The 21,618-nt window shown below is 36.2% G+C and overlaps 1 protein-coding gene across 1 annotated transcript in view; it reads right to left on the reverse strand.

The window, feature by feature from the left end:
• SVEP1 (sushi, von Willebrand factor type A, EGF and pentraxin domain containing 1) overlaps positions 1–21,618 on the reverse strand; it is a gene marked incomplete at its 5' end in the record, with an annotated part of 145,705 nt that overhangs the window by 15,062 nt on the left and 109,025 nt on the right. The window contains 7 exons of the mRNA XM_025041263.1: positions 330–506; positions 1,736–1,909; positions 5,044–5,107; positions 10,208–10,363; positions 12,071–12,296; positions 14,445–17,230; positions 18,895–19,567. Coding sequence (XP_024897031.1) covers positions 330–506; positions 1,736–1,909; positions 5,044–5,107; positions 10,208–10,363; positions 12,071–12,296; positions 14,445–17,230; positions 18,895–19,567 — 4,256 coding nt within the window. The remainder of the gene's footprint in view (positions 1–329; positions 507–1,735; positions 1,910–5,043; positions 5,108–10,207; positions 10,364–12,070; positions 12,297–14,444; positions 17,231–18,894; positions 19,568–21,618) is intronic.

Below are 21,618 nucleotides of genomic sequence, written 5' to 3' on the forward strand. Positions count from 1 at the left end.
ATAGTTTGGGGATTCTGATAATGTGGAGAAAAATATGTATTTTAGATTTAATATTTTGGTTGTTCTTAGAAGAGCACATTTTGAAAATCTGTTCAATGAATCCTGGTCAGGTAGGGTTTAGCCTAATTCCGGAAAGATTTTTTTCTTTTTATGTTTGGAATTCAAAGACCTTTTTTTGAGTTTTTACAATTATCAACACAGAAACTGATAAGCAGGATAAAGCAGAAATCTAAATATCTGCTATTAATTGCTTGATTGAAAATAATCTCACAAAGATGAGAAAACATTCTGCACAAATGCAATTAACTGGTTTTCGCCCGTTGACTTACTTTCACATTTGGCACTTGTCTGTGTCCATGTCTCGTCGGAATTGCAGGTAATGACGCCTTGGCCCTGGAGCAGGAAGCCTTCTCTACACTTGATAGATACATTCTGATCAACATAAAACTCCTTTTCAGAAAGCAGAGCATTCTCAGGGATGACAAAAGGGACCGGGCATGGATTTGCTGTTAAAAAGAAAAGAAAACGTTTATGGTATTTTCCTTCTTTTCTTAATTTATTTCTTTGAAGGCAGAGTGTGAGCCCTGTAGGAGCTGGGTTCTCAGGGACAATAATATGAGGCTTAGACATATAGAACTTCAAACATTAAACACAGACTTGTTTTGCATTCATATGAAATTATTTGTGTGGATAAAATCAGATAAGATCTGAAATCAGGTAAGATCTGAAAACACCAAGATCTGAAAACACCAAGTTATAACATGGGTCCTAAATATCTAAGATAGCAAATTAAATAATTGTCTGAATGCATGGCCTATAAAATTTTTTAGATTGTTTTTTGATCAGCATTGCAGAAACAAAAGCCATGCTAGAAATCAAGTAGTCTATCAAACATTCCCTTAATATTTGAAGAATAGTAAGAATACGGAGTAAATGCCTCTCATTATCCTTCTATTTTCTTTTACTGAACATCATTCAGAAAGATGAACCAGAGAATCATCAGATATATATTTAAGTGAGTCGACTATGACCTTACACCCACACTACTATAAACAGGGCATTAGAACTTAAATTGTAGAGTTAACAAGGCTTATTGACAAAAATTGATTCATTTTTATAGGCCTGCAGGAAAAATAGGAAATTATGATAGCACAAGGATTTCTTACTGCGAATGTGTGGCACACATGTCAACACATATTTCGAGCAATTTCAGTTTTTTTAAAAAAATTTTCATTGGGCACAAAGGAAGTCATTTTGAGCGAGGTAGGTGTCAGCTGAATTCTAAAGTCTCAGTTACTGGATTACAATACTTGAAACAGTAACCAGAGCTCTTTCAACTTACACCTTGCTTGTGAATACTGTTTTCACTCCAGTGGTTATAATGACCTTTATTTATTATTTATATATATATTTTATTAGTAGTGCTAATTAAAAATATTTTCCTTTTTCATTCTTTTCACGTCCCCAAGACCTTTTTCACCAAGCTGCATTTTCTTTTAGTACCTGAAGTGTGTAATCAGCCAAGGACTCTAATAAAGGATGATTCTCAGGCAGGATATTTTAGAAAACCCAAGTAGATTTTTTAAATACCACACAGTGTTTGGTCCAGATGAGTATAGATGCTTTCTCTGGGCCAATGTCACTTACTAGTGGAATTCTCTCTATGGTTTAGACACTTGGGGAACTAATCGTGAAACTGAATCTGATTAAAACCTCTCCTAAAGTCAACACACACGTTTGCAGAGAGGAACTGGGTGGCTCCAAGTTCCATTTTCAGTGCAAAATGCCTCAGGTGTCCCTTCAAGACTGTAGCCTCTGCTGCAGGAATATACCACGCTGGGTCCTGCAGTAGTGTTTTCAATTTCAGCTCTCCCATTCAGAAACTCAAGTGGAGCCTCACATCTGGTCTCTAAAAAGAAAAATAAAAGCTTCATATTAAACACTCTCCCATCCTCTTTCCTTCTTCTGCTATAATAGGTGAAGGCATTCAATGCGCTGTAAAAAAATGTTATAACCTACTCCTGTGTGAGGCACAATGATATACACTGAAGGAGGGAAAAAACCCAGCATGCATAAGTTTTGGATTAATACGTGCAGGCAATTCAAGGTTGCTATATTGACCAATTGACTGTAGCAGTCAATATGTATACTGCCACCTTTTCTTGTTAACAATGCTGGGGGTATACATGAACAGGTGGATAAAACAAAGGAATTCTCACTTGTTAAGTTGTTACCATGGCCAAGAACTTTCTAGACACTTTCAAATTTATTTCTTACAACTAGAGTTGACCAGATAAAATACAGATATTTAGTTAAATTTGAATATCAGATAAACAACAAATAATATTTTAGAATATGTATGCCCCAAATACTGCATGGGGCATATTTATATTAAAAATAATTTTTAACTTAATATTTAAATTTAACTGGGTGTCTTATTTTATCTGTTTGTTTGTTTGTTTTTTGAATAAATCTAGCAACCTTATAACAACTCAGAAGACCTCATTTCACAGTTGAAGAAAAGTGAGGCTCGGAGAGGTTAAATAATTTGATTAGGTCGTACTGCTCGTAAGGAGAGATAAAAAATAAAATTATTAGAAGGTAAAATATAATAGGAATGTATAAAGAACAGGGAACTATGAGCTTGGGGGAAATTAGGATACAGGGCATTTTATATGGCTTCTATGAATATACAGACTCCATAAACTGATGGGTAGTATAGTTATAAAGAATGGTTTTGCACCTTTGTATTGACAGGAATGTGCTAGGAGGAAAGCAGGCTCATCTTTTCCACAATCTTAAAAAGTGCATTTCAGTCTTAATTTTATGATCTTGGTGAAGGTAGAGGAGGTGGTCTAGACCAGTGATTCTTAACTCTGCTCACTAGAGTCCCTGGGAAGCTTTCTGCCTACGGCCCCGTCTCAGACCAAATGAGTCAGAATCTCTGTGCTGTGGCCTAGCTTCTGGTATTTTCTAAAAAGCTCCCCAAATGATGCTGATGCTCACTCACAATTGAGAGCCACTGGAGTAGATGCTAAGTGACTTCTTCGGGCTTCTTTCAGCCCGGTGAGTACGGGGACCATGGACCTTACCTTCCTTTGGCTGTACCTTGGAATCACTCAGGAGCTTTAAAAATGTAGAGATGCAGGTTCCCACCCTGAGAGATTCTGACTTAACTGATACAGGGTGCAGACTGGGCAAGGAATTTTCCAAAGCTCCCCAGGATATTCCAATGTGTGGAGGCTAAAAACCACATGTCCGAGGCAGTGCTTTCAAACTTCATGTGCTTAGGGATCATCTATGGATCTTGTTAAAATGCTGATTTTTTGATTCAGGGGGATTAGCGTGTGGCCTGAAACTCTGCATTTCTAACGATACCCCTCACCAGCTGCTGCTGGTCTGTGGGCCACACTTTGAGAAGCACTGGTGTAGGAAATCCTGACTTGAACAGGCTTCCCTGAAATCTGATAGATACAGATACATCAGTATACTTAATAATCTAGTAAATATTATATATGGATCTTTCAAATTAGGTCATTCAGTGGAAATACTTTTTCCCCTCAGAAATATTTGTATTTTTTTATATGCCCAGGAAAAAAAGTGCACAATAAAATATATCAAACTATCAATAGTTTTTATCCCTGAGTGGTGGCATTAAAACTATTTTCCTTTCGCTTATTTGTGCTTTCTAATGTTTTATGAAGAACCTTTATCACTTATTCAGTCATTACTAAGAGAAATAAAAGAAAGAAAATCACAGACAATAATAGGATCCAAATAGAGCTTTTTAAATACTAACTTCCATTTTAGAGACAGAGAACATACTAACCATTGCCACTGTTATTTGAATAAAACCTGCTGCAAACAAACAATCCCTTCCCGTTTCCTACGCAGACATATATGTTTCCTCTTCATTCTCCACTCTGCTCCTCTGAATGTACATTCACACACTCTTTGATCATGAATGATTGAGATAAAAAATGCTATTATCAGAAATGCCCAACAACTCCTTCCTGTGACTTGAGATGTTACTCAATGTTTTTAAAAATATTTCTCTATATAAATTTCTGTTAGTTTTTCAGAACTAAAAAGTCATATACCCTCTGTTGAGTTTCAACCATATTATATTCTTAAAAGACCTAAGATTTCTGTCTACATAAAATCCACTCATTAATCTATCCCAGAAAATATGGTTGAAACAACGGTGAACAAAGACTCATGAACCTCGAGTCCCAGGGCCAGCTCTGTCACCAAATTAATTTGTGATACTGGGCAGGTCACTTCACTCCTTCTAGTCCCATTTACTCATTTAGCAAGATGAATAAATCTTGCTCATCTGGACTTAGTCCGATCTAGTCCAGCTAGATTGTCTGAAAGGTTGCTTAGATTAGATTATCTAACAGGCTCTTTCCAGTTTAAAAATTTGATGACTCCTCAAGGATTATTTAAAAAAAAAAAAAATTTTTTTAATTTTCCACTTTGATTGATTTGTAACTATTGTATCTAAATACACAGTCTTTAGAGGAATCATATGGGCCATATACTGGAATAAAGTCATGGGAATTAACCCACATCTTGCTAAATGCACGTGGCTCCTCATAAAATGAGTTAATGTAAAATTTCATTAAAAACGTGAATATCCACTTATTTGACATACGTACCAACATCACTTTAAGATGTCAGTTTTGGCCAGTACTGTCACCAAAAAGCAACAGCTCTAAGCGTTCTAATTTATTAATTATTTGAGGGAAAAAACCCAAAATGCAAATAAAAATAACTAGTTTCTAAACAAAATGTTTGCCATTTTAAAGTCAGTCATCTTGTGTTCTACTGTAATTTAATCACTAACCTCAACTATAGTTTTTGATTTTTTTTATTGGTTTGGTATCCTTAAGCAAAAGCCCATTAAAAGTTCTTATATAGCTTACGGAGTCATTTTTTTTTTTTTTTATTACATAACTGGTTTATAAAGACAATGTGGCCACATTGTTATTCTGTGTCCTCAGTACCATTTTGGGGACCACTAAGTGCCATTTGACTTACTTTTGCACACTGCTACCCCGCCACTCCATTGTCTGTTCTTCTGACAGAAACGTTCCCTGTCTCCCTGTGAATCAATTAAAAAAACAGTCACTGACAAGATCATAACTCTACAATAAAAAGATAATAAGGGAATGCAGAGTGATCCTAGCTGTGAACTTGAAACTGTCAACACTGAAATGCTAAATAAATCCATTGAGTAAATATAGTTTAAGGGGTAGTTTTAGGCTTTCAAAAATGTTCTCATCAAATTACTTCAAAAGTCATACTCTGGCTGGCTAGTGTAATTAAGATGTAGACTTTGTTTCACTTTCTATTTAAATGACAACTAGTTATAACCATAGTAAAGCCTGAAGAATGTGTTTGAAATGTCAAAGAGGTATATTTGCTTAGTATATTTTAAAAATATTTTGAGTTGAACTTATTTTTCAATACCCGAGAGGTAAAGCAAAGAATAATTTTTTTTTTTTAACACACTCGAACATGAAACATGCCAAGATATCTTATTGGTAGGAGGCTTGAATTTTTCAACAATGTAACTTATCCACTAAAGATAACATTATCTTATTAAAGGCCCACACATTTAAAATTTTAAACATTTTAAGTAAAATCTTTCCACAGTTTACTTCCCTGCCTTCAGAAATAGAGTAAAATGAATATAATTTACTTAAAAATTTATTTATAATTACTTAGCTGAATATACTTTTTGTATATTTTTCAATATCCCATTACCCTTGGGGGCTGTACAGACTGTTTGACCCATATAGTCATTATAGGATTATATAGGTTGATTTCTAGATATAATTTCTATGAGGCTTTGCTTCTTCTTTCTTTCTTATCTTTTATAGTAATCATGAGTTTCCTAATCATAACTCTTTTCTAATATATGGAATAATAAACAAGATAAATAAAATTTGTACCATTATATATTTAAAAAGGTCAGGTTCTAAGTAATGTATTAAGGGGCTTGACTCTAAATCAAATGTATGAACTTTAGCATATAGATTTTGTCACATCTTTTTTCACTGTTCAGAGCCCTTTGGATATCTCATTGTCTTGAAATTGTGTCCCAAATTAGCAAGATGTCTGAAAAGAAAACTATTCCCTTTACTTTGTTTTTTATCTGGATTGACTGATGTCTTTAATTCTTATTCTTCTAGTCAAAGATATTTTCTTTGAGCTTTCAGATTAATTACTGATAAATCTTTACCTGTAAAAATTCCATTGACTTTGGTGAGAGGATACTGTCCTGACTTTTCAAGAAAATAATTCATTCTATAAAATCTAATGTTTCTTAAAAATATTTATTCATTATTTTCTTATTGAAAAACCAACATGTGTTCATTATAGAAAGTTTGGAAAACATAAAAGAAAAATATAAATTTTCCCAGGATTCTTCCTCCAGAGATAAACACTGTCAATCTTTGCTATACTTTTTCTATGTTTATATACTTATGTATATACAGGAAAATATAGCATTCTATTTTGTGAATTATTTTTTATTAATTTCGAGGAAGTATTTATTTACAGCAAGCCATAAAAACCAGCTCCCCAACTATCTGGATTTTTCCAGAGTGGACTATACTTATGTAGTTAATTAATAGTTTAGTAGTTTTCCCAGTACTATTTTTTCTTTGTTTTCTTTCTTCTAATCATTTGAATAATATCCTGTTTTGACTATGTTGATTTTTTCCAGCAAAAAATTTAAAAAAACCTATTTTCTGTAATTATTGATGTAGAAAAAGAAAATCAAACAGCATTTGTAGGCTCCTTTCTCAGCAAAGTGCAAATTTTTATCATGTTTTTCCTTCTTTCTTTTTCTTTTTGTCCCTTTACATATCTTGTTTTTGATGAATTACGTTGGAGCTTAGATCCAGATTAGCATTAAGTTATTCTTTTTGCCCTACTGTATCTGCTTAATCAATAGTTAGGGTAGTTATACTAAGTTTTAGAATCATAGCAACTACTATATTGCTCACTAGCAGCAATTTTATAACATGACTGTCCCATCATTGAATTCTTTATTTTTATTTATTCCTCAGTTGCCAGTACTAATTTTTATTTCAAGAAGATTAAATATGTAGTAAAATTTTTTCATAGTTACATGGCTCAAAAAAGTTGTAAACCTTACATATAAATGACAACTGATCTACATAGTAGAAAAATTTAACATGATTTACATTAGTTGTCTTAATTGCTTTGTCTGATTTTGGTAATAATACAAACATGGAATGTGATTGATAATAACTGCCTTATAATGAGCTCAGAGAATGCATAAAGGGCCATGCTCATCACTTATTTTTTATCTACAGCTCTTCCAGTAGCTATAAAAGTGGTTATCAAATTTCTTTTATAGACAAGATGAAACAGGCTCAGAGAGGTTCTATTGGTTCCTGACGTTTTTTATCCAGGAAAAGTGGAGAGCCCATAAAAAGGTCTGCCAGGACCAACTCCTTATCCTTAACCACTTTCCTAGCCACTGACCTTTGGTATCTGGGGTACCTGTCAAAAATGCAATTCCCCAGATCCTATTTGATTCAGAAGTCCTTGGCCTAGGAATATACACTCCTTTTTACAACTCAGATAATTCTCAAGCAAATGGTTCCTAGACCACACTTTGAGAAACACTGAGCAATATCTCAGATCAGTGGTTCTCAATCCTGGCTAAACGTTAGAATCATCTGGGGAACTTTTAATAAGAGACTGCTGCCCTAGACCCAACCAACAGAGATAATGAATTAATTAGTCTTGGGTAAGAATAGACATTTGTATTATTTAAAATGCTGTCTTATGGAAAAACTTAAACACATGAAAAATGTAACAGTAGAGAGGACAGTATAACAAACTCCCACCTAGCCATTATCTGGTTTACACAATTAACTCAAGGCCGACCTTGTTTCATCTAAGCCCCACCTCTTTCCCATGACCCCACATTATTTTGAAGCAAGTACTAGACATCATTTATCAGTAATGATTTCAGTATGCATCTCTGAAAGATAAGGGCTCTTAAAAATTATATCCACAATAACATTATCATACCTTAAAGTAAGTATTCCAGGATCTTAATAAAATGTGCAATTAGTGCTCAAATTCCCAATTATTGCATAAATGCTATAATTTATTTTTTTATAGTTCACTTGAATCTGAACCAAAATAAGGTCCACATGGTTTATATATCTCTAATATATCTCTTTAAATCTCTAGGTTGCTTTTCCATTTCCTCCCCTCTTACTCTGTTGGCTTATTTGTTTCAGAAAACAGAAAACTGGGTCATTTGTTCTGTAAATATTTCTATAGACGGAATTTTGCTGATTGCCTCACTATAGTGTCACTTAACATGTTCCTCTGCCTCTTATACTGATTGTTGGAATTAGAGACTTGATGATTCAAATACGATTTTTCTTTTTTGGCAAGACTTTTTCATAATGGTGTGTTTATCAACATCAGGAGGCACATAATGTCTGGTTGTCTCTATTTTTTTCTGACATCAGTAGCTATGATGGTAACCTAAATCCATTAATTTGTTGAAAATTCTGGGATTTATATTTTATCATTTGTTGCCTGGAATACTTCTATAAAGGGTAAAGGGAATCTTCCCTTTCTTCACTATTTGGTTATCTAGCTGTCCAGGTAGCATCAAAATGACAATTCTTGACCTTTCATTGTCTGTTTTTAAAACAATGAGTTTGTTCATGAGCATCCTCTAATAGTTATCAACTAATGATTTTTAGCATTGCTATGAAGCTAGGATCATTCATGACATGTGTGATGTGTTTCAGTCCACTGGAGTTATTTACCCTAAAATGGTCTCTTCTTGGCTTGCAGGAACCTTATCCACTTGGCTCCTCAGTCTTTTTAATACATAGCCTTTGATAGGTTCTCTGCAATTTCATGTGTCAAGATTTTCTAGGCTAATCATTTACATTTCTTATCCCAGATCTAAAATTGGTTATTTCTGCAAGTAACTGGACATCAATGTATTTTTTCAAAGTTTCTTGGGTAATTCTAACATATAACTTAGAGTGAACAAATGCACCTCTGTCGATTTTGTAGTTAACACCATGATGTTTCCAGAAATGTTTACAGTAAATTACCTACTTCCTCCAATTTAATGACTCATTAGTTTGCTACATATTTGTTTTAATTTTATGCCACTTTTCATATTACCAAATTGCAAGATTAGTACTCTCACATGAAGAACAACTGGGTTTCAAAAACAGGAAAACTCTCCAATGGTAATCCACCGTTATATTATTATCTTTACTTTTTTTTTTTTCCAGTCTTTTGAAGAATTTAAACAAGATCCATATAAGCCTCGTTCCAGTTTTCATGGGCTATCTTATAATTCTTTGATTGCATGGTCAGAAAATAGAATGTACTATACAAATTTAACAGACACTGGCAATGAACACTTCTGCAAAACCTATGCTTAAATACCATTACAATAATGCAAATAGGAAAGAAGAGGCTCCTGAGAAACCAGATGACATTATGGCATGTAAAACCGTCTCTTAAGTTTCAAGTTTGATGACATCATCATGCTTTCTGCAAAGATGATTACAGCTTTCCCACCAAAGTAAATGGGGAAACCTAGGTTGGAGAGATTTTAATATTACAAACCAGAAATGGTTTTAATATTACTACAAACCAGGGGGTTTTAATATTACAAACCAGGAATGGTCATGAGACCTAGCTTGGTATTTGGTTAGAACTGCTATGAGGATCCTTCAGGCCAGATATGCCTTGTGGGAACCCAGCATCTCAATCCAGAACTTGACAAGGTATTTGAGCCCATTGCTTGAAGAAATCCTAGCTTTGCATACCTAAATCCCCATGGTTACCTCCCCACACTGACAGATGAACTGCCTTGTTGAAGAGTATGATTAACAGGAGGCTGAAAAACAGGTTTCAATGGCTGATGGAAGGAACAGTATCAGTCTTGTGGCTGGCATACTAACTTCTTCTTTTTCATGGCTTTGATTTTTTTTTAACTGAAGACTTATTTTGCTTATAAGTCATCTCGAATATTTCTTGTCAAGTATTAGGATAAAAGACAACAAAGTATAAAAGAATCTTTTAGGAACAAAATGAATTAAACAAATACTAAAATGTTCCCAAGCAGATCAGAAAAACAAATAAAAACTGGTTAAACAGTTTGTTCACTTACCTCTAATTCATAGCCAGGTTCACATTGATAAATAACAGTGCTTTCAAAGCTGTATTTATTGCCAACCACAAATCCATGTTCTGGACTTTCAGGTTTCCCACAAGAAACTGGACTGCAAGACTCATCAGAAAACGGCGGCTCCCAGGTGCCATCAAGCTAAATAACAAATTATAAATTATATTTAGGAATTGATACGTATGAATGAAGATGTCTGCATTTATCGAGTGTAATAGTGAAGGTCAGGGTCATACTATGTATAGAGAAAGTAATGAGGATTGTCCACAATAAATTACTGATTCAGAAAAAAAGAGCGTAGTCTCTGGTATGGCAGGTCCTGCAGGGCTCATGACGGGCCACCCAGCCGTCCATACACCCAACCTGGAGAAGCTCTCAGACAACACTGAGTTGATTCCTGTAAGCATGCTGGGACTCTGCTTGATTTCAAAGCTTAGGGTCTTTGAAAAAGTTTCCCCTCAAGCTACTTCACCTGTAAATTGAAAAGGGAGCATCTAGAACTATACCAACATTGAGAGCATGGTAACTTTGACAGTCATCTGACCTGCTCCCTGTGATGTTCCTGTTTTTAGGTTTGGCAGCAACCAAGGATTGAGTATGCATGATTTATAAATGGAAAACTAGGAGGATAAAGAGATAGTTCTTGAGTCCCAATATATGGCAGGCATGTACCAGACACTTTATTACATAATCCTTTCAATGATATTTATTTAAAAAAAACAAAAAAACAAAAGTTGGAGAAATATAAATTCACAGCACCTAAAAATATTTGAGATGAAGTTCAAAGGGATGTTTAAAGTAAGAGCCATTCTATACCATGCAGCATTTCTCTTCTTTCAGCTCCTGCTCCGCCGCCGCCCTCCCCGCTGCGCCCCTGCCCCGCCCCGCCCGGCACTAACCACAGCAAAAGAAGGATATATCAACAGCTCAATTTACTTTTCTTTCTCTGGTACATCTTACAGAAGCCAGGAGAAGGGGGTGCGCTAGGGATGTCGGCTGTCTGTGGTGCTGATTTAGGCACTTTCCTCCATTATGTACATAATTTTTCACACTAACCCTACAAGATATGCTTTGTTATACACATTTTTTTTTCAAATAAGGAAACTGAAGCTCAGAAATTTTAAGTACTTTTCTTATTAAAGTGACACAAATAGCAAGTAGCAGAGGCAGAAGCTGACTCCAATTTCCTGTTTCTGCAACCTTTGGTCTTTCTTCTAAAACTGGAAACATTTTGTATTATGAGGGCTCATTTCTATTCACAGACACTCTTTTGAGCATCTATGTATAGACCATATAACCTTATGGTTAATTTGTCATGAATATCTTGCTATAGATATTTTAACATTTTATCTAACTTTGTCACTTTTCACCTATAATTGGCACTTTCTTCATTTAAAAATGGGAATTTTGGAAAGAAATATATATTTTATTATTTCTATCAAAAAAACTTCTCAAACCCTTTGACAGGATTGGCAACTTGAGGCATTTTTTTTCTTTTCAGGACAGTAAGATCTTGCTTGTGTAGAGACACACACACACACACACACACATATATACACATTCATTCATTCATTCATTATACACTATATATAAAAATATATATCAATAAATTACACTTACATGTTCTAATAAAGACAGAGAATCTTACCTGACACTTTGATATGTTAACCCCCCCATAGATGTAGCCTTCTGCACATGACACGGAAACTTGCTTATTCACACTGAAATCATCCTCATGAACAAGTATATGTGTCATGTTTGGCATTCATTCATTCATTATACACTACATATAAAAATATATATCAATAAATTACACTTACATGTTCTAATTAAGACAGAGAATCTTACCTGACACTTTGATATGTTAACCCCCTCATAGATGTAGCCTTCTGCACATGACACGGAAACTTGCTTATTCACACTGAAATCATCCTCATGAACAAGTATATGTGTCATGTTTGGTGGCAGAATACATTTTTTAGGACTGCAGGAGATTTTCTCAGGGAACCAATGGCCATCTTTCTGACAGGTGAATGTATCTATATCTGTATCCATCACATAACCTTCCAAACATCTGCAATAGAAAAGCAAAAATAAATGCCTTAAAGAGAATACAATACAGTTGGTGATCTATTCTTAGATAAAAAGCTGTTATAAGGCTCCGTAGACATCTTATTTGCTATATCAAAACTGATTCAAATGTCAGGTGGATGGCATTGCCATGCAAAAATACCAACACAACAATGATAACCAGATCAATCTTTCATTAGGCACATTAAGATTAGCTAAGACTAAAGTTGCTTTAAGTATTGTTGATATTATCCACCTTCATGATAGGTAATATCATTACTAAATTAATTTTTATTCTAAAAACAACTAACAGTTCAAGAAATTTTAGATAAAGTCTAAAATAGACTCAGACACTAGTAAGAACACCACATAATTAATATTTATTGGATATCTATTTTGTGCCAAGCACTGTGCTAGGTCCTTTACATAAGGGATTTCTTTTAATCCTGATTATTAGATATTATCACATAACAGTAGTATGGCTGTTCAAACTCAAGTCAACATGGCTCTTTATAATTTAAAAAAATTTGCATTTATTTATTCAGCAAATATTTACCTATCAGGTTTGTCACTGTTCTAAGTGCTCTACTAATATTAACTCATTTAATTCTCAAGTCAACCCTGTGAGTAGGTATTATCATTATCTCTATCACATTTCATAGATGATAAAACTAACACCAGAGAGATTAAATAACTTTCCTAGGAAGTGACAGAGCTGAGATTTCCACCTAGAGCAGGGGTCTCCAACCTTTGGGCTGTAGACCAGTACCAGTCTGTGGCCTGTTGGGAACCAGACTGCACAGCAGGAGGTGAGTAGCAGGCCAGGAAGTGAAGCTTTATCTGTGTTTAAAGCCATTCCCCAGTGCTAGCATCACGGCCTCAGCTTCACCTCAGATCATCAGGCATTAGATTCTCAGAGGAGCACTGGTCCCTGGTGCCAAAAAGGTTGGGGACCGCTGACCTAGAGAATGTGGCTCTAGATTCCATCCTTCTACCCCTATACTACACAGCTTTTTAAATCAAACCATTTAATTAACTAATATTTATTAGGTGCATATATATATATATATTTTAATTTTACAAATTACAAGTTAGGTAGGAGTCAGAGGTTCTGCAAACTTGGAATGATTTTTTTTTAATCTGCTATTAAGTGAAGATCTGAGAGATGATATAATCAACACACAATGAGGAATAATAAATAGGCAAGTCCTGAGAAGCAGGTGATACTGTGACTTATCAAGATATCTGATAAACCAACATCCAAATAAAAATTTAAAAATGTATTTCAAAAGCAAGGAATAATTTTTTCTTCTTAGTGCATGATCCACTACTCTTGTTTTCTTATCATTGACGATCCTCCTTGGGTCTATTTCTTATTGCAATTAAGAGAAAATGAAGGTAGTGTTAAAATGTCCACAACAGACATGCTTAAGAAGGGTTGTTGAATTATGAATAAAATATAAGAAGCCAATATGTGAAGGAAAATCCATAATTGCTTCAGAGATGTGAATAAAATCTAGATTGATTTAAAGGGTGAGATATATTTGAACATTATGAATATTTATTCCAATAAATTTAATTTGTAAATTTATTATATATTTCTCATCTTTTTAAATAATGCATTTTAATAAAAGACTTTCTAGCAAAAATCATAATTTGTGCATTAAATACTTAATTTGTCCAGCTAGCATAAGCTGAAGTTCCCTTAACAATATCTCCCCCATTTACATTGATTTTTTTACCTGAATTCTTCAGCTTTTGCCTTATTTCCCCAACATTTGCATGTATGAATATAACCATAAGGAAATGTCATAAAGAAATTTACCAGCATGATGTTTAAAAAGAGCCTTATGATTTAAGACATATTAAATCTACCTAAAGGATCTTACTGTTTCATGGAGCTCAACAGAATCTGATAATCATGATAATTATATTAGAAATTACAACCTGAAAATGTAGACATTAATTTTTACACTCAATGGATTCCTATATAATTGTGGGTAGAATAATACCAAGTATTAAAAGCTTCAGGTTTTGGAGAGCAGTCCAGGGATGGTGTTTTCTTCCCAATTAGCTACATTTTGATTGATTACTTTTTCATTTTACAACTCTCCTGCCTGCACCCCTTGGAGACTTAGAGCCACCGTCTTACCTGAGTTCCACTTTACTTTCATAGGTGTATGTCTCTCCAGTTGCTACTGCATTGGCAACAGATGGTGGAGGTCCACAGGACAGGGGCTGACAGACTGGATAAGGCTGGCTCCACGTCCCTTTCTCTGTACAAATCAGATCTGAACTGCCTTGTACAACATACCCAGATCTGCAGCTGTAAGTTATTACATTTTCCTCCAAAGAGTCACTCTCACTGATGAATGCATTTGGTATTGCTGGAGGAGAACCACAAGATGTGTGTTCACAGTGTGGGAAGCCAGAGCTCCACTGGCCATTGGCTTCACAGGTGATTTCAGAAAGTCCCATGAGCTTGAAGCCTTTGAAGCACCGAATCTGAGTTGCCTTTCCACAACCAAAATCTGTCCCATTGACAGCTCCATTTTGAATTACTGGTGTGGAACACCTACAAGGCAAGCAGGAAGGTGGGCTGCCACTCCAGGAGCCATTGGAGAGGCACCTTCTTGAAGGATTTCCATGGAGCTTATAACCAGGAAAGCACTGATACTGTATATTCCCTCCATGATAAAAGGAAAATCCATTAGGGAAGCCATGGGCGAGATCTTCAGGAGGTCCACAGTTAGCTGGTTTACAGAGAGGAAACTCTGCATCCCAGTTCCCATCTGACTGACAGGTAAGTTTTGGAGCACCATGCAACAAGTAGCCCTCCTGACAGTGGAACACCACTTCCTTCCCAAAGCCATAGTCCAGACCATCCATCACACCATTTGCCACCTGTGGTGGGGTGGCACATCTGACAGGCATACAGATGGGAGTGGTTCCACTCCAACTTCCGTCAGCAAGACAAACACGGCTCCTAGCTCCCTCAAGTAAGAACCCTACCTTGCAAGTGTACTCAACCTCTTTTTGGAAGGTATACTCATCCCCTTTCACTTGGCCATTGGCTAAGACTGGAGGTGAACCACAGTCTACAGGAATGCAAAGTGGCTCATTCCCATCCCAATTTTTATTTTCTTGGCATGTTCTCATCTCAGGGCCATTCAACACATACCCAGGATGACACTCGTAGTACAATGCACTCAGGTATGTGTAATTGCTTCCTTTGATGGAGCCATTCATAACCGGATTTGGTTTTTTGCATGAAATAGCCTCACAGTGTGGGGAAGAACCACTCCACTCTCTATTCTGTAGACACAGCCTTATGTTGGAGCCTACCAGAATGTGTCCAGGTTTGCAGCTATACTGTACGGCACTGCCCATGGTAGTCTCTGTAAAACGCAAAAAGCCATTTTTAGGAGCAACGGGCAAGTCACACTCAATCGAAATGCAGGATGGTGCACTGCCATTCCAAGTTCCATCTTCCTGGCAGATCAGCACAGGGTTCCCCAAAAGTTCATATCCTGGATTACACGAGTATGAAACCATGGTGCCATATGGAAAGCTTGCGGAATGTGTAGCAGGAGTTGAGTTTTCCCATGTTTTAGCCACTGCTCCCAGGTGATGAGGAGGGTGAGGAGTCAGATATGGAACTTCCATCATATCTTCCTCTTGGTCTAAATATCCCTGACCATCTTTGATCTTAGTACAGTCTCCAAAATCAATGTGAGGAGGGAGACCACAGTCTATGAGTACACAGGTTGGGACAGGGCTTGACCATCCCGACTCTTCACAGGTCTGCATGGCATGACCAGCCACCTGAAATCCAGGGAGGCAGCTGTAGATGATCATGGCACCATAGCTGTAATCTGCACCTTCTACAAAACCATTTTCAATGGATTGTGGGGGATTACAGTGGATGGCATTGCAAGCTGGGACATCTACATCCCAATCGCCTGTCTCTAAACAGGTCAAGGCTTTGGCACCTTCAAGCCTGAAGCCTTGATCACAGGAGAATGTAATGGTTTGTCCATAGTGTAGGTTTGTGTAAGAGAATTTGCCATTCAAAATCTCCTTGGGCTTTGGACACTCGATGGGTTTACATGTCGGTTTTCCTCCAAGCCAGTGACCATTTTCTCCACAAAGGGTGGTAGTATTTCCCACTAACTCAAAGCCTGGTTTGCAGGTGTAGAGAGCTGTGCTGAGATAGGCAAGACCTTGCACATCGATGATGCCGTTGGGGATTTCCTCAGGTTGGGGGCATTCTACCGGAACACATTCTGGCAGTGGAGAGCGCCAGGTACCGTCGGCTTGGCAGAAGGTGGTAGGATCTCCTTTTAGGAAAAACCCATCCACACAAGAATACTTGACAGTACTTCCAAAATGAAGAGTTGATGCAGGAGCAGGGACACCAAAGGAAATTAGGGGAGGTGGAAGGCAAAGAACTAGCTTACAAAAGGGAAAAGAATCATTCCATTGCTGGGATGGCAAGCATTTCAGGACAGAGGGGCCCTGCAGGGCATGCCCTTCTTTACAGGAGAACATCACCACTCCTACCTCAGTAGTCAACGCCTTCAGCACGAGCTGGTTTTCCAGAAGGGGTGGCTCTGGGCACTTGGCGGGCACACACTTTTGATTTGGCTTCTTATTCCATTTGCCAGATTTCTCGCACGTCCAAGAATTATCACCAATAAGCTCATAACCCTCATCACAGAAAAACTGAACTGTGGACCCTACTTCAAAATTTTCTCCTTTCATGTAGCCATTCTGGATTGGGGGAGGTTTTCCACAGTTGAGAGGGATGCACGACAGAGGGGATTCGCTGTGCCAGTGGCGATTGGCTTGGCAGACAAATACAGGACTTCCAACTGACTTATATCCTGGGTTACACCGATATCGTATTTCGCTCTCAAAGATCCTTCCAGTGGTATGCTGCACAACAGGGAGAAAACAATTAAGTACAATTTGTATAACAGATAATATAATTAACTGTATATATCGAATGGTAAAAACTAACTGAACTAAAATGCCTACTTTGAAATGAAGCAATTAAGACATAAGCAGATAAGGATTTATGTTTTTTCAATATGTTCACCCTATTTTTTTAAATAAATGAAAAGAACAGTAGGAAGTCAAATTAGGTAATCTTTACTGCAGAAATGCTAACCACAGGGTTAGCCTATAAGTAAAAGGTTAATAGTCTCTAAATCAATTGATGAATTGATAAAGCAATACTGAAAATTATAAATCACTTGGTAAGTTAAAAATATTTTGCTGACAAAAGCAATGCTCTAGTTTGTTGTTTTAACCACAGAAAAGGAAACACATATACTTACATTTATTTTCATTAATTTTATTAGATAAAAAAAAGAGCTAATAAAATATTTTTCATGGATATGGTTCTAAGAATACTATCAGAGTTTAGTTCATTCCTAATATACTTTTTAAAAAAATGCTGCTAAATCGTAAAGGGGAATAACAGCACTATTTCATTTTTTAAACATAAAATTTCATGTTCATGATCTTGAAATTCAAATAAATAAGTGTATAATGAAAGGTCATTTTCAGGCAGTACAAAAGATGAATCAGTTATGAAATCTTTAAAAGATTACCATGGTTCTTTGTTAGTGATAATGGTGAAGTCCAGCTTCCGTGCTGTAATAAACTTCTTGGTGTTTGGACATAATTATTTCTTTTATTTATTAATTGCTTGGGTACCCCCGCAGGTAAGTACCATGCAATCACAGACCTAATCTGTATTGTTAGATACTAGATTTCCAACGCTTACCTGGCACGTAGTAAGAACTCCAGAAATATGTGTTAAATAGATAAATGAAGAAGATCTCCATACATATACTGTACATCTCCTAATGGAAAGCTAATACATCTGAGAAAAGTCTTTAAAAAAAGGAGTCTTACTGTTGTTTTGTTGTTGCTTCTGAATATAAAGGAGAAAAGGTGTGTGTATGGGTTTTTAAAAAAGTGTTTAATTAGAATACTGTCTATTGAAAATGATCCTTGATTTGGGGGAATAGATTCTCATTCCTGTTTTCCTGATGAACCTAATGAAAAAACACATTATTGTGAAAGCAGGACATGTGTGGGTCTAACTTACCCTTGTTCATCATGGTAAAATTATCTTCAAACTCACAAAAGAAGGTTGCAAAAAGTGCATCATAGTGAATAGTTTATCCTATCTTTTGTCTAAAAATTAGAAATGATAATAGATTTCTCTAGGTTCCATTTAGACCTTGATTTCTATAAAATATAGTATACATCCATCTTGGAATAACTTCTTCTATAAAGCAAAATAGTATTTTATTAAAATTGGCTTATTCTAACAATAGTTAGGGATAAGATATTACTACAAAGTACTTCAAATGTCTATATAATGGCAAATGTAAATAGCCAGTATATTAAAAGGATTCATATTTCTATCACATTTTCTCCAAATATTCACTACTTATAGATTTAGCTGCTTCTGTTTTTCAACAATTAATCTGTTCATTGCCCCTGCTTTTGAATCCTGGGTGAGCCACGCTGGCTGTCCCTGAAAGTGATGAAAGCCATGGATCACTTGCTAATCAGTCCCTTACCTCCAGAAAGCCATTCTCAATCTTAGGCGGTTCATTGCAAGATACAGGGTGGCATGTAGGTATGGGGCTACTCCACTGTCCCATGGCTTCGCAGGTGCTCTTCTTCTCTCCTTTGATGTAGAACCCCTTGTTGCAGCTATAAGCCACCACGGCCCCAAAACTGTAGTTTGATCCACTTGCATAGCCATTCATGATGCTTGGTGGCTCTCCACACCGCACAGGGATGCACTGGATGGACATGGGGGAAGGGTTCCACTGCCCACCTCTCATACATTCAATCTTTGCTGAGGTGTTCAGTACGAAACCTTCTAAGCATTTGAAGCTCACAACCGAGCCTGCTGCAAATTTTGCTTTGCTCACAGATTCCAAGATGCTGTAGGAAACAGATGGAGGTTTTTCACAGAAATGAGCTATACAACGGGGCATGGCCTGACCTTCTGGGGGAACCCACTTGCCCTGGGCATTGCAGAGGAGCTGGGAATTGTCCGCCAGGCTGTAACCATCTGAGCAGTAGTAGAATGCAATGTCTCCAAATAACCGATGGGCAGTCTCTGGAGAGGCGTGTTCCACATGGGGAGGCTCATCACAAGAGACAGCCAAACACTGCTGGTTACTTCCACTCCACTTGCCATTGGCCAGGCACTCAATGGTGTGAGGTCCAGCAAGGGTGTACCTACGAGATTGGAGGGAAAGAAATGATAAGGATAGTACTTGAGAAACGGTGTTTGCATTTTCTTATTCTGCTTTCATTTCTGCCTAACGATAACTTTACTTTTATCTTTATAATAATATTTGCCATTTGAATATTGAGCTTATTGGTCAGATGCCTTTTGAGATATTGAAATATATCTTGATATTAATCTTAATGCTCATTCAGAAAGTGAAGTGGATTAAAGATAATTGCTATTTAAGGAACTCTCAAAGTTGTTACACATTTCTTTAAAAATAAAAATGAGTATAGTCCTGTTTGACTCAATTCAAAATTGGAACTTCATCTGTCTTAGATGGCTTCAGCTGGTTGATTTTATCACATCTTTGAAACACTCTCTGATGAGCCATATGTAGCCTGCACATGGCTCATAGTTATACACTTATATTCAATGAACTTTAAAGCAGCGACTATAATTTCAGGCTCCAGTGTTTCCTAAACCCTTAACCATGTGGTTAGCGTTAAAAGTTGTGTTCTGCACATGGCTCTGTTATTCAACCAGTATGAATAAATTCTGCTTAAAAACTCTCAGTCTTTCTTTATGAACAAGGTGGTTACCCATCTATGATAGATTGATAATTTGCGAAAATCTTAAAATACTCTCAAGTGCTCTCTCAATGAGGTAGAATAGTAGGATATACAGTTTTAGAATAATTATATTCAAGTCATTCCTATTTTCATTCTCACCTTCCTACTGAAGGGAAAGATGACAGAGTTTTAAAGTAATGCCTAATACCTTATCAGTCTGCCATTTTGATATTAATGAAGGGGAAGGGGACTAAAATAATTGGGAACCTAACTTAATTCTGCTTAAGCATATTAATTTTCTCATTTTACAAATGAGTGAATGGTGGTCTAGACATGTGAAGAAACCTGCAGAGTCACACACCTGCAAGTAGCAGTTAAGATATGAATTTAGTTTATTGGATTCTAACATGATACCTTTTTCATGACGTTGCCCTATATCTTCTCCTCTTTCTTTTTAAAATGAGGTAAATTAGATGACAATTTGCAGGTGTCCTGTGGAAACTGTATTGCCTTGTTATTACTATAAGTTATCTGACCCACCCTTTACAAACATTCTGAAGTCATTAGTTAGTAAACATTCTCTTGAGGTCCCTCTGAGTTTTATAAGAAATCAGCTTTTACAGAAAGGCTCAAATTCCTTCACTCTAGCTGGCAAGATTTATGAAATCTATATGAAACAGATCAAGGAAAAAATGATAAAGCATCAACAGAAGTGTATGCGTCCACTCTACCTAAGGTGACATATCAAAACAAATACTCTCAGATGTCCCCAATAGCTGAGCTCAGTTAGGGTCTCCAGTTAGGGTCGTTGCATTTATTGTTTTGGATAAGCTCAGATCTTTTTTTTTTCTTTTGAATTATCTTTTTATTGATTATACAAAATAGAAAGTCTTAATTTCTTGCTACTGTGTGGTGTTTTTTTTTTTATGGTGACATTGGTTAACGAAATCACGTGTGGTGTTTTTTATTTTTTATGGTTAACGAAATCCAGTAAGTTTCAGGTGGACAATTAAACAATAAGGCATATGTCTATATCTCTATATAGATATTAATTTTCTCTACATAGAGAAAATTATATATAGATATAGAAAATCTATATAGAGAGATATAGATGTATAGATAGATATATATAGCACCGCCCATAGATTTCTTTCTGTCACCACATATTTGACCCCTTTTACCCCACTTACCTCCCCCTCAACCTCTCTCCTACCCTGTTAATCACTAGTCTATGGTCCATGTCCATGAGTCTCTGCTTGTTTGTCCTGTTCGTTTGTTGCTTTTAGGTTTATATCTCACACATAAGTGATATTATGTGGTTTTCAACTTTTCCTGTCTGGCTTATTTCGCTTACCAGGATTATCTCAAGGTCCATCGACGTTGTCGCAAATGGCAGTATTTCAAATCTTATGGCTGAGTAATATTCCTCTGTATATATGTACCACAGCTTCTTTATTCAATCGTCTATTTGAGGGAACCTCGGTTTG

This window comes from Pteropus alecto, unplaced genomic scaffold (assembly GCF_000325575.1).
Source record: "Pteropus alecto unplaced genomic scaffold, ASM32557v1 scaffold111, whole genome shotgun sequence".
Taxonomy (NCBI): Eukaryota; Metazoa; Chordata; class Mammalia; order Chiroptera; family Pteropodidae; genus Pteropus; species Pteropus alecto.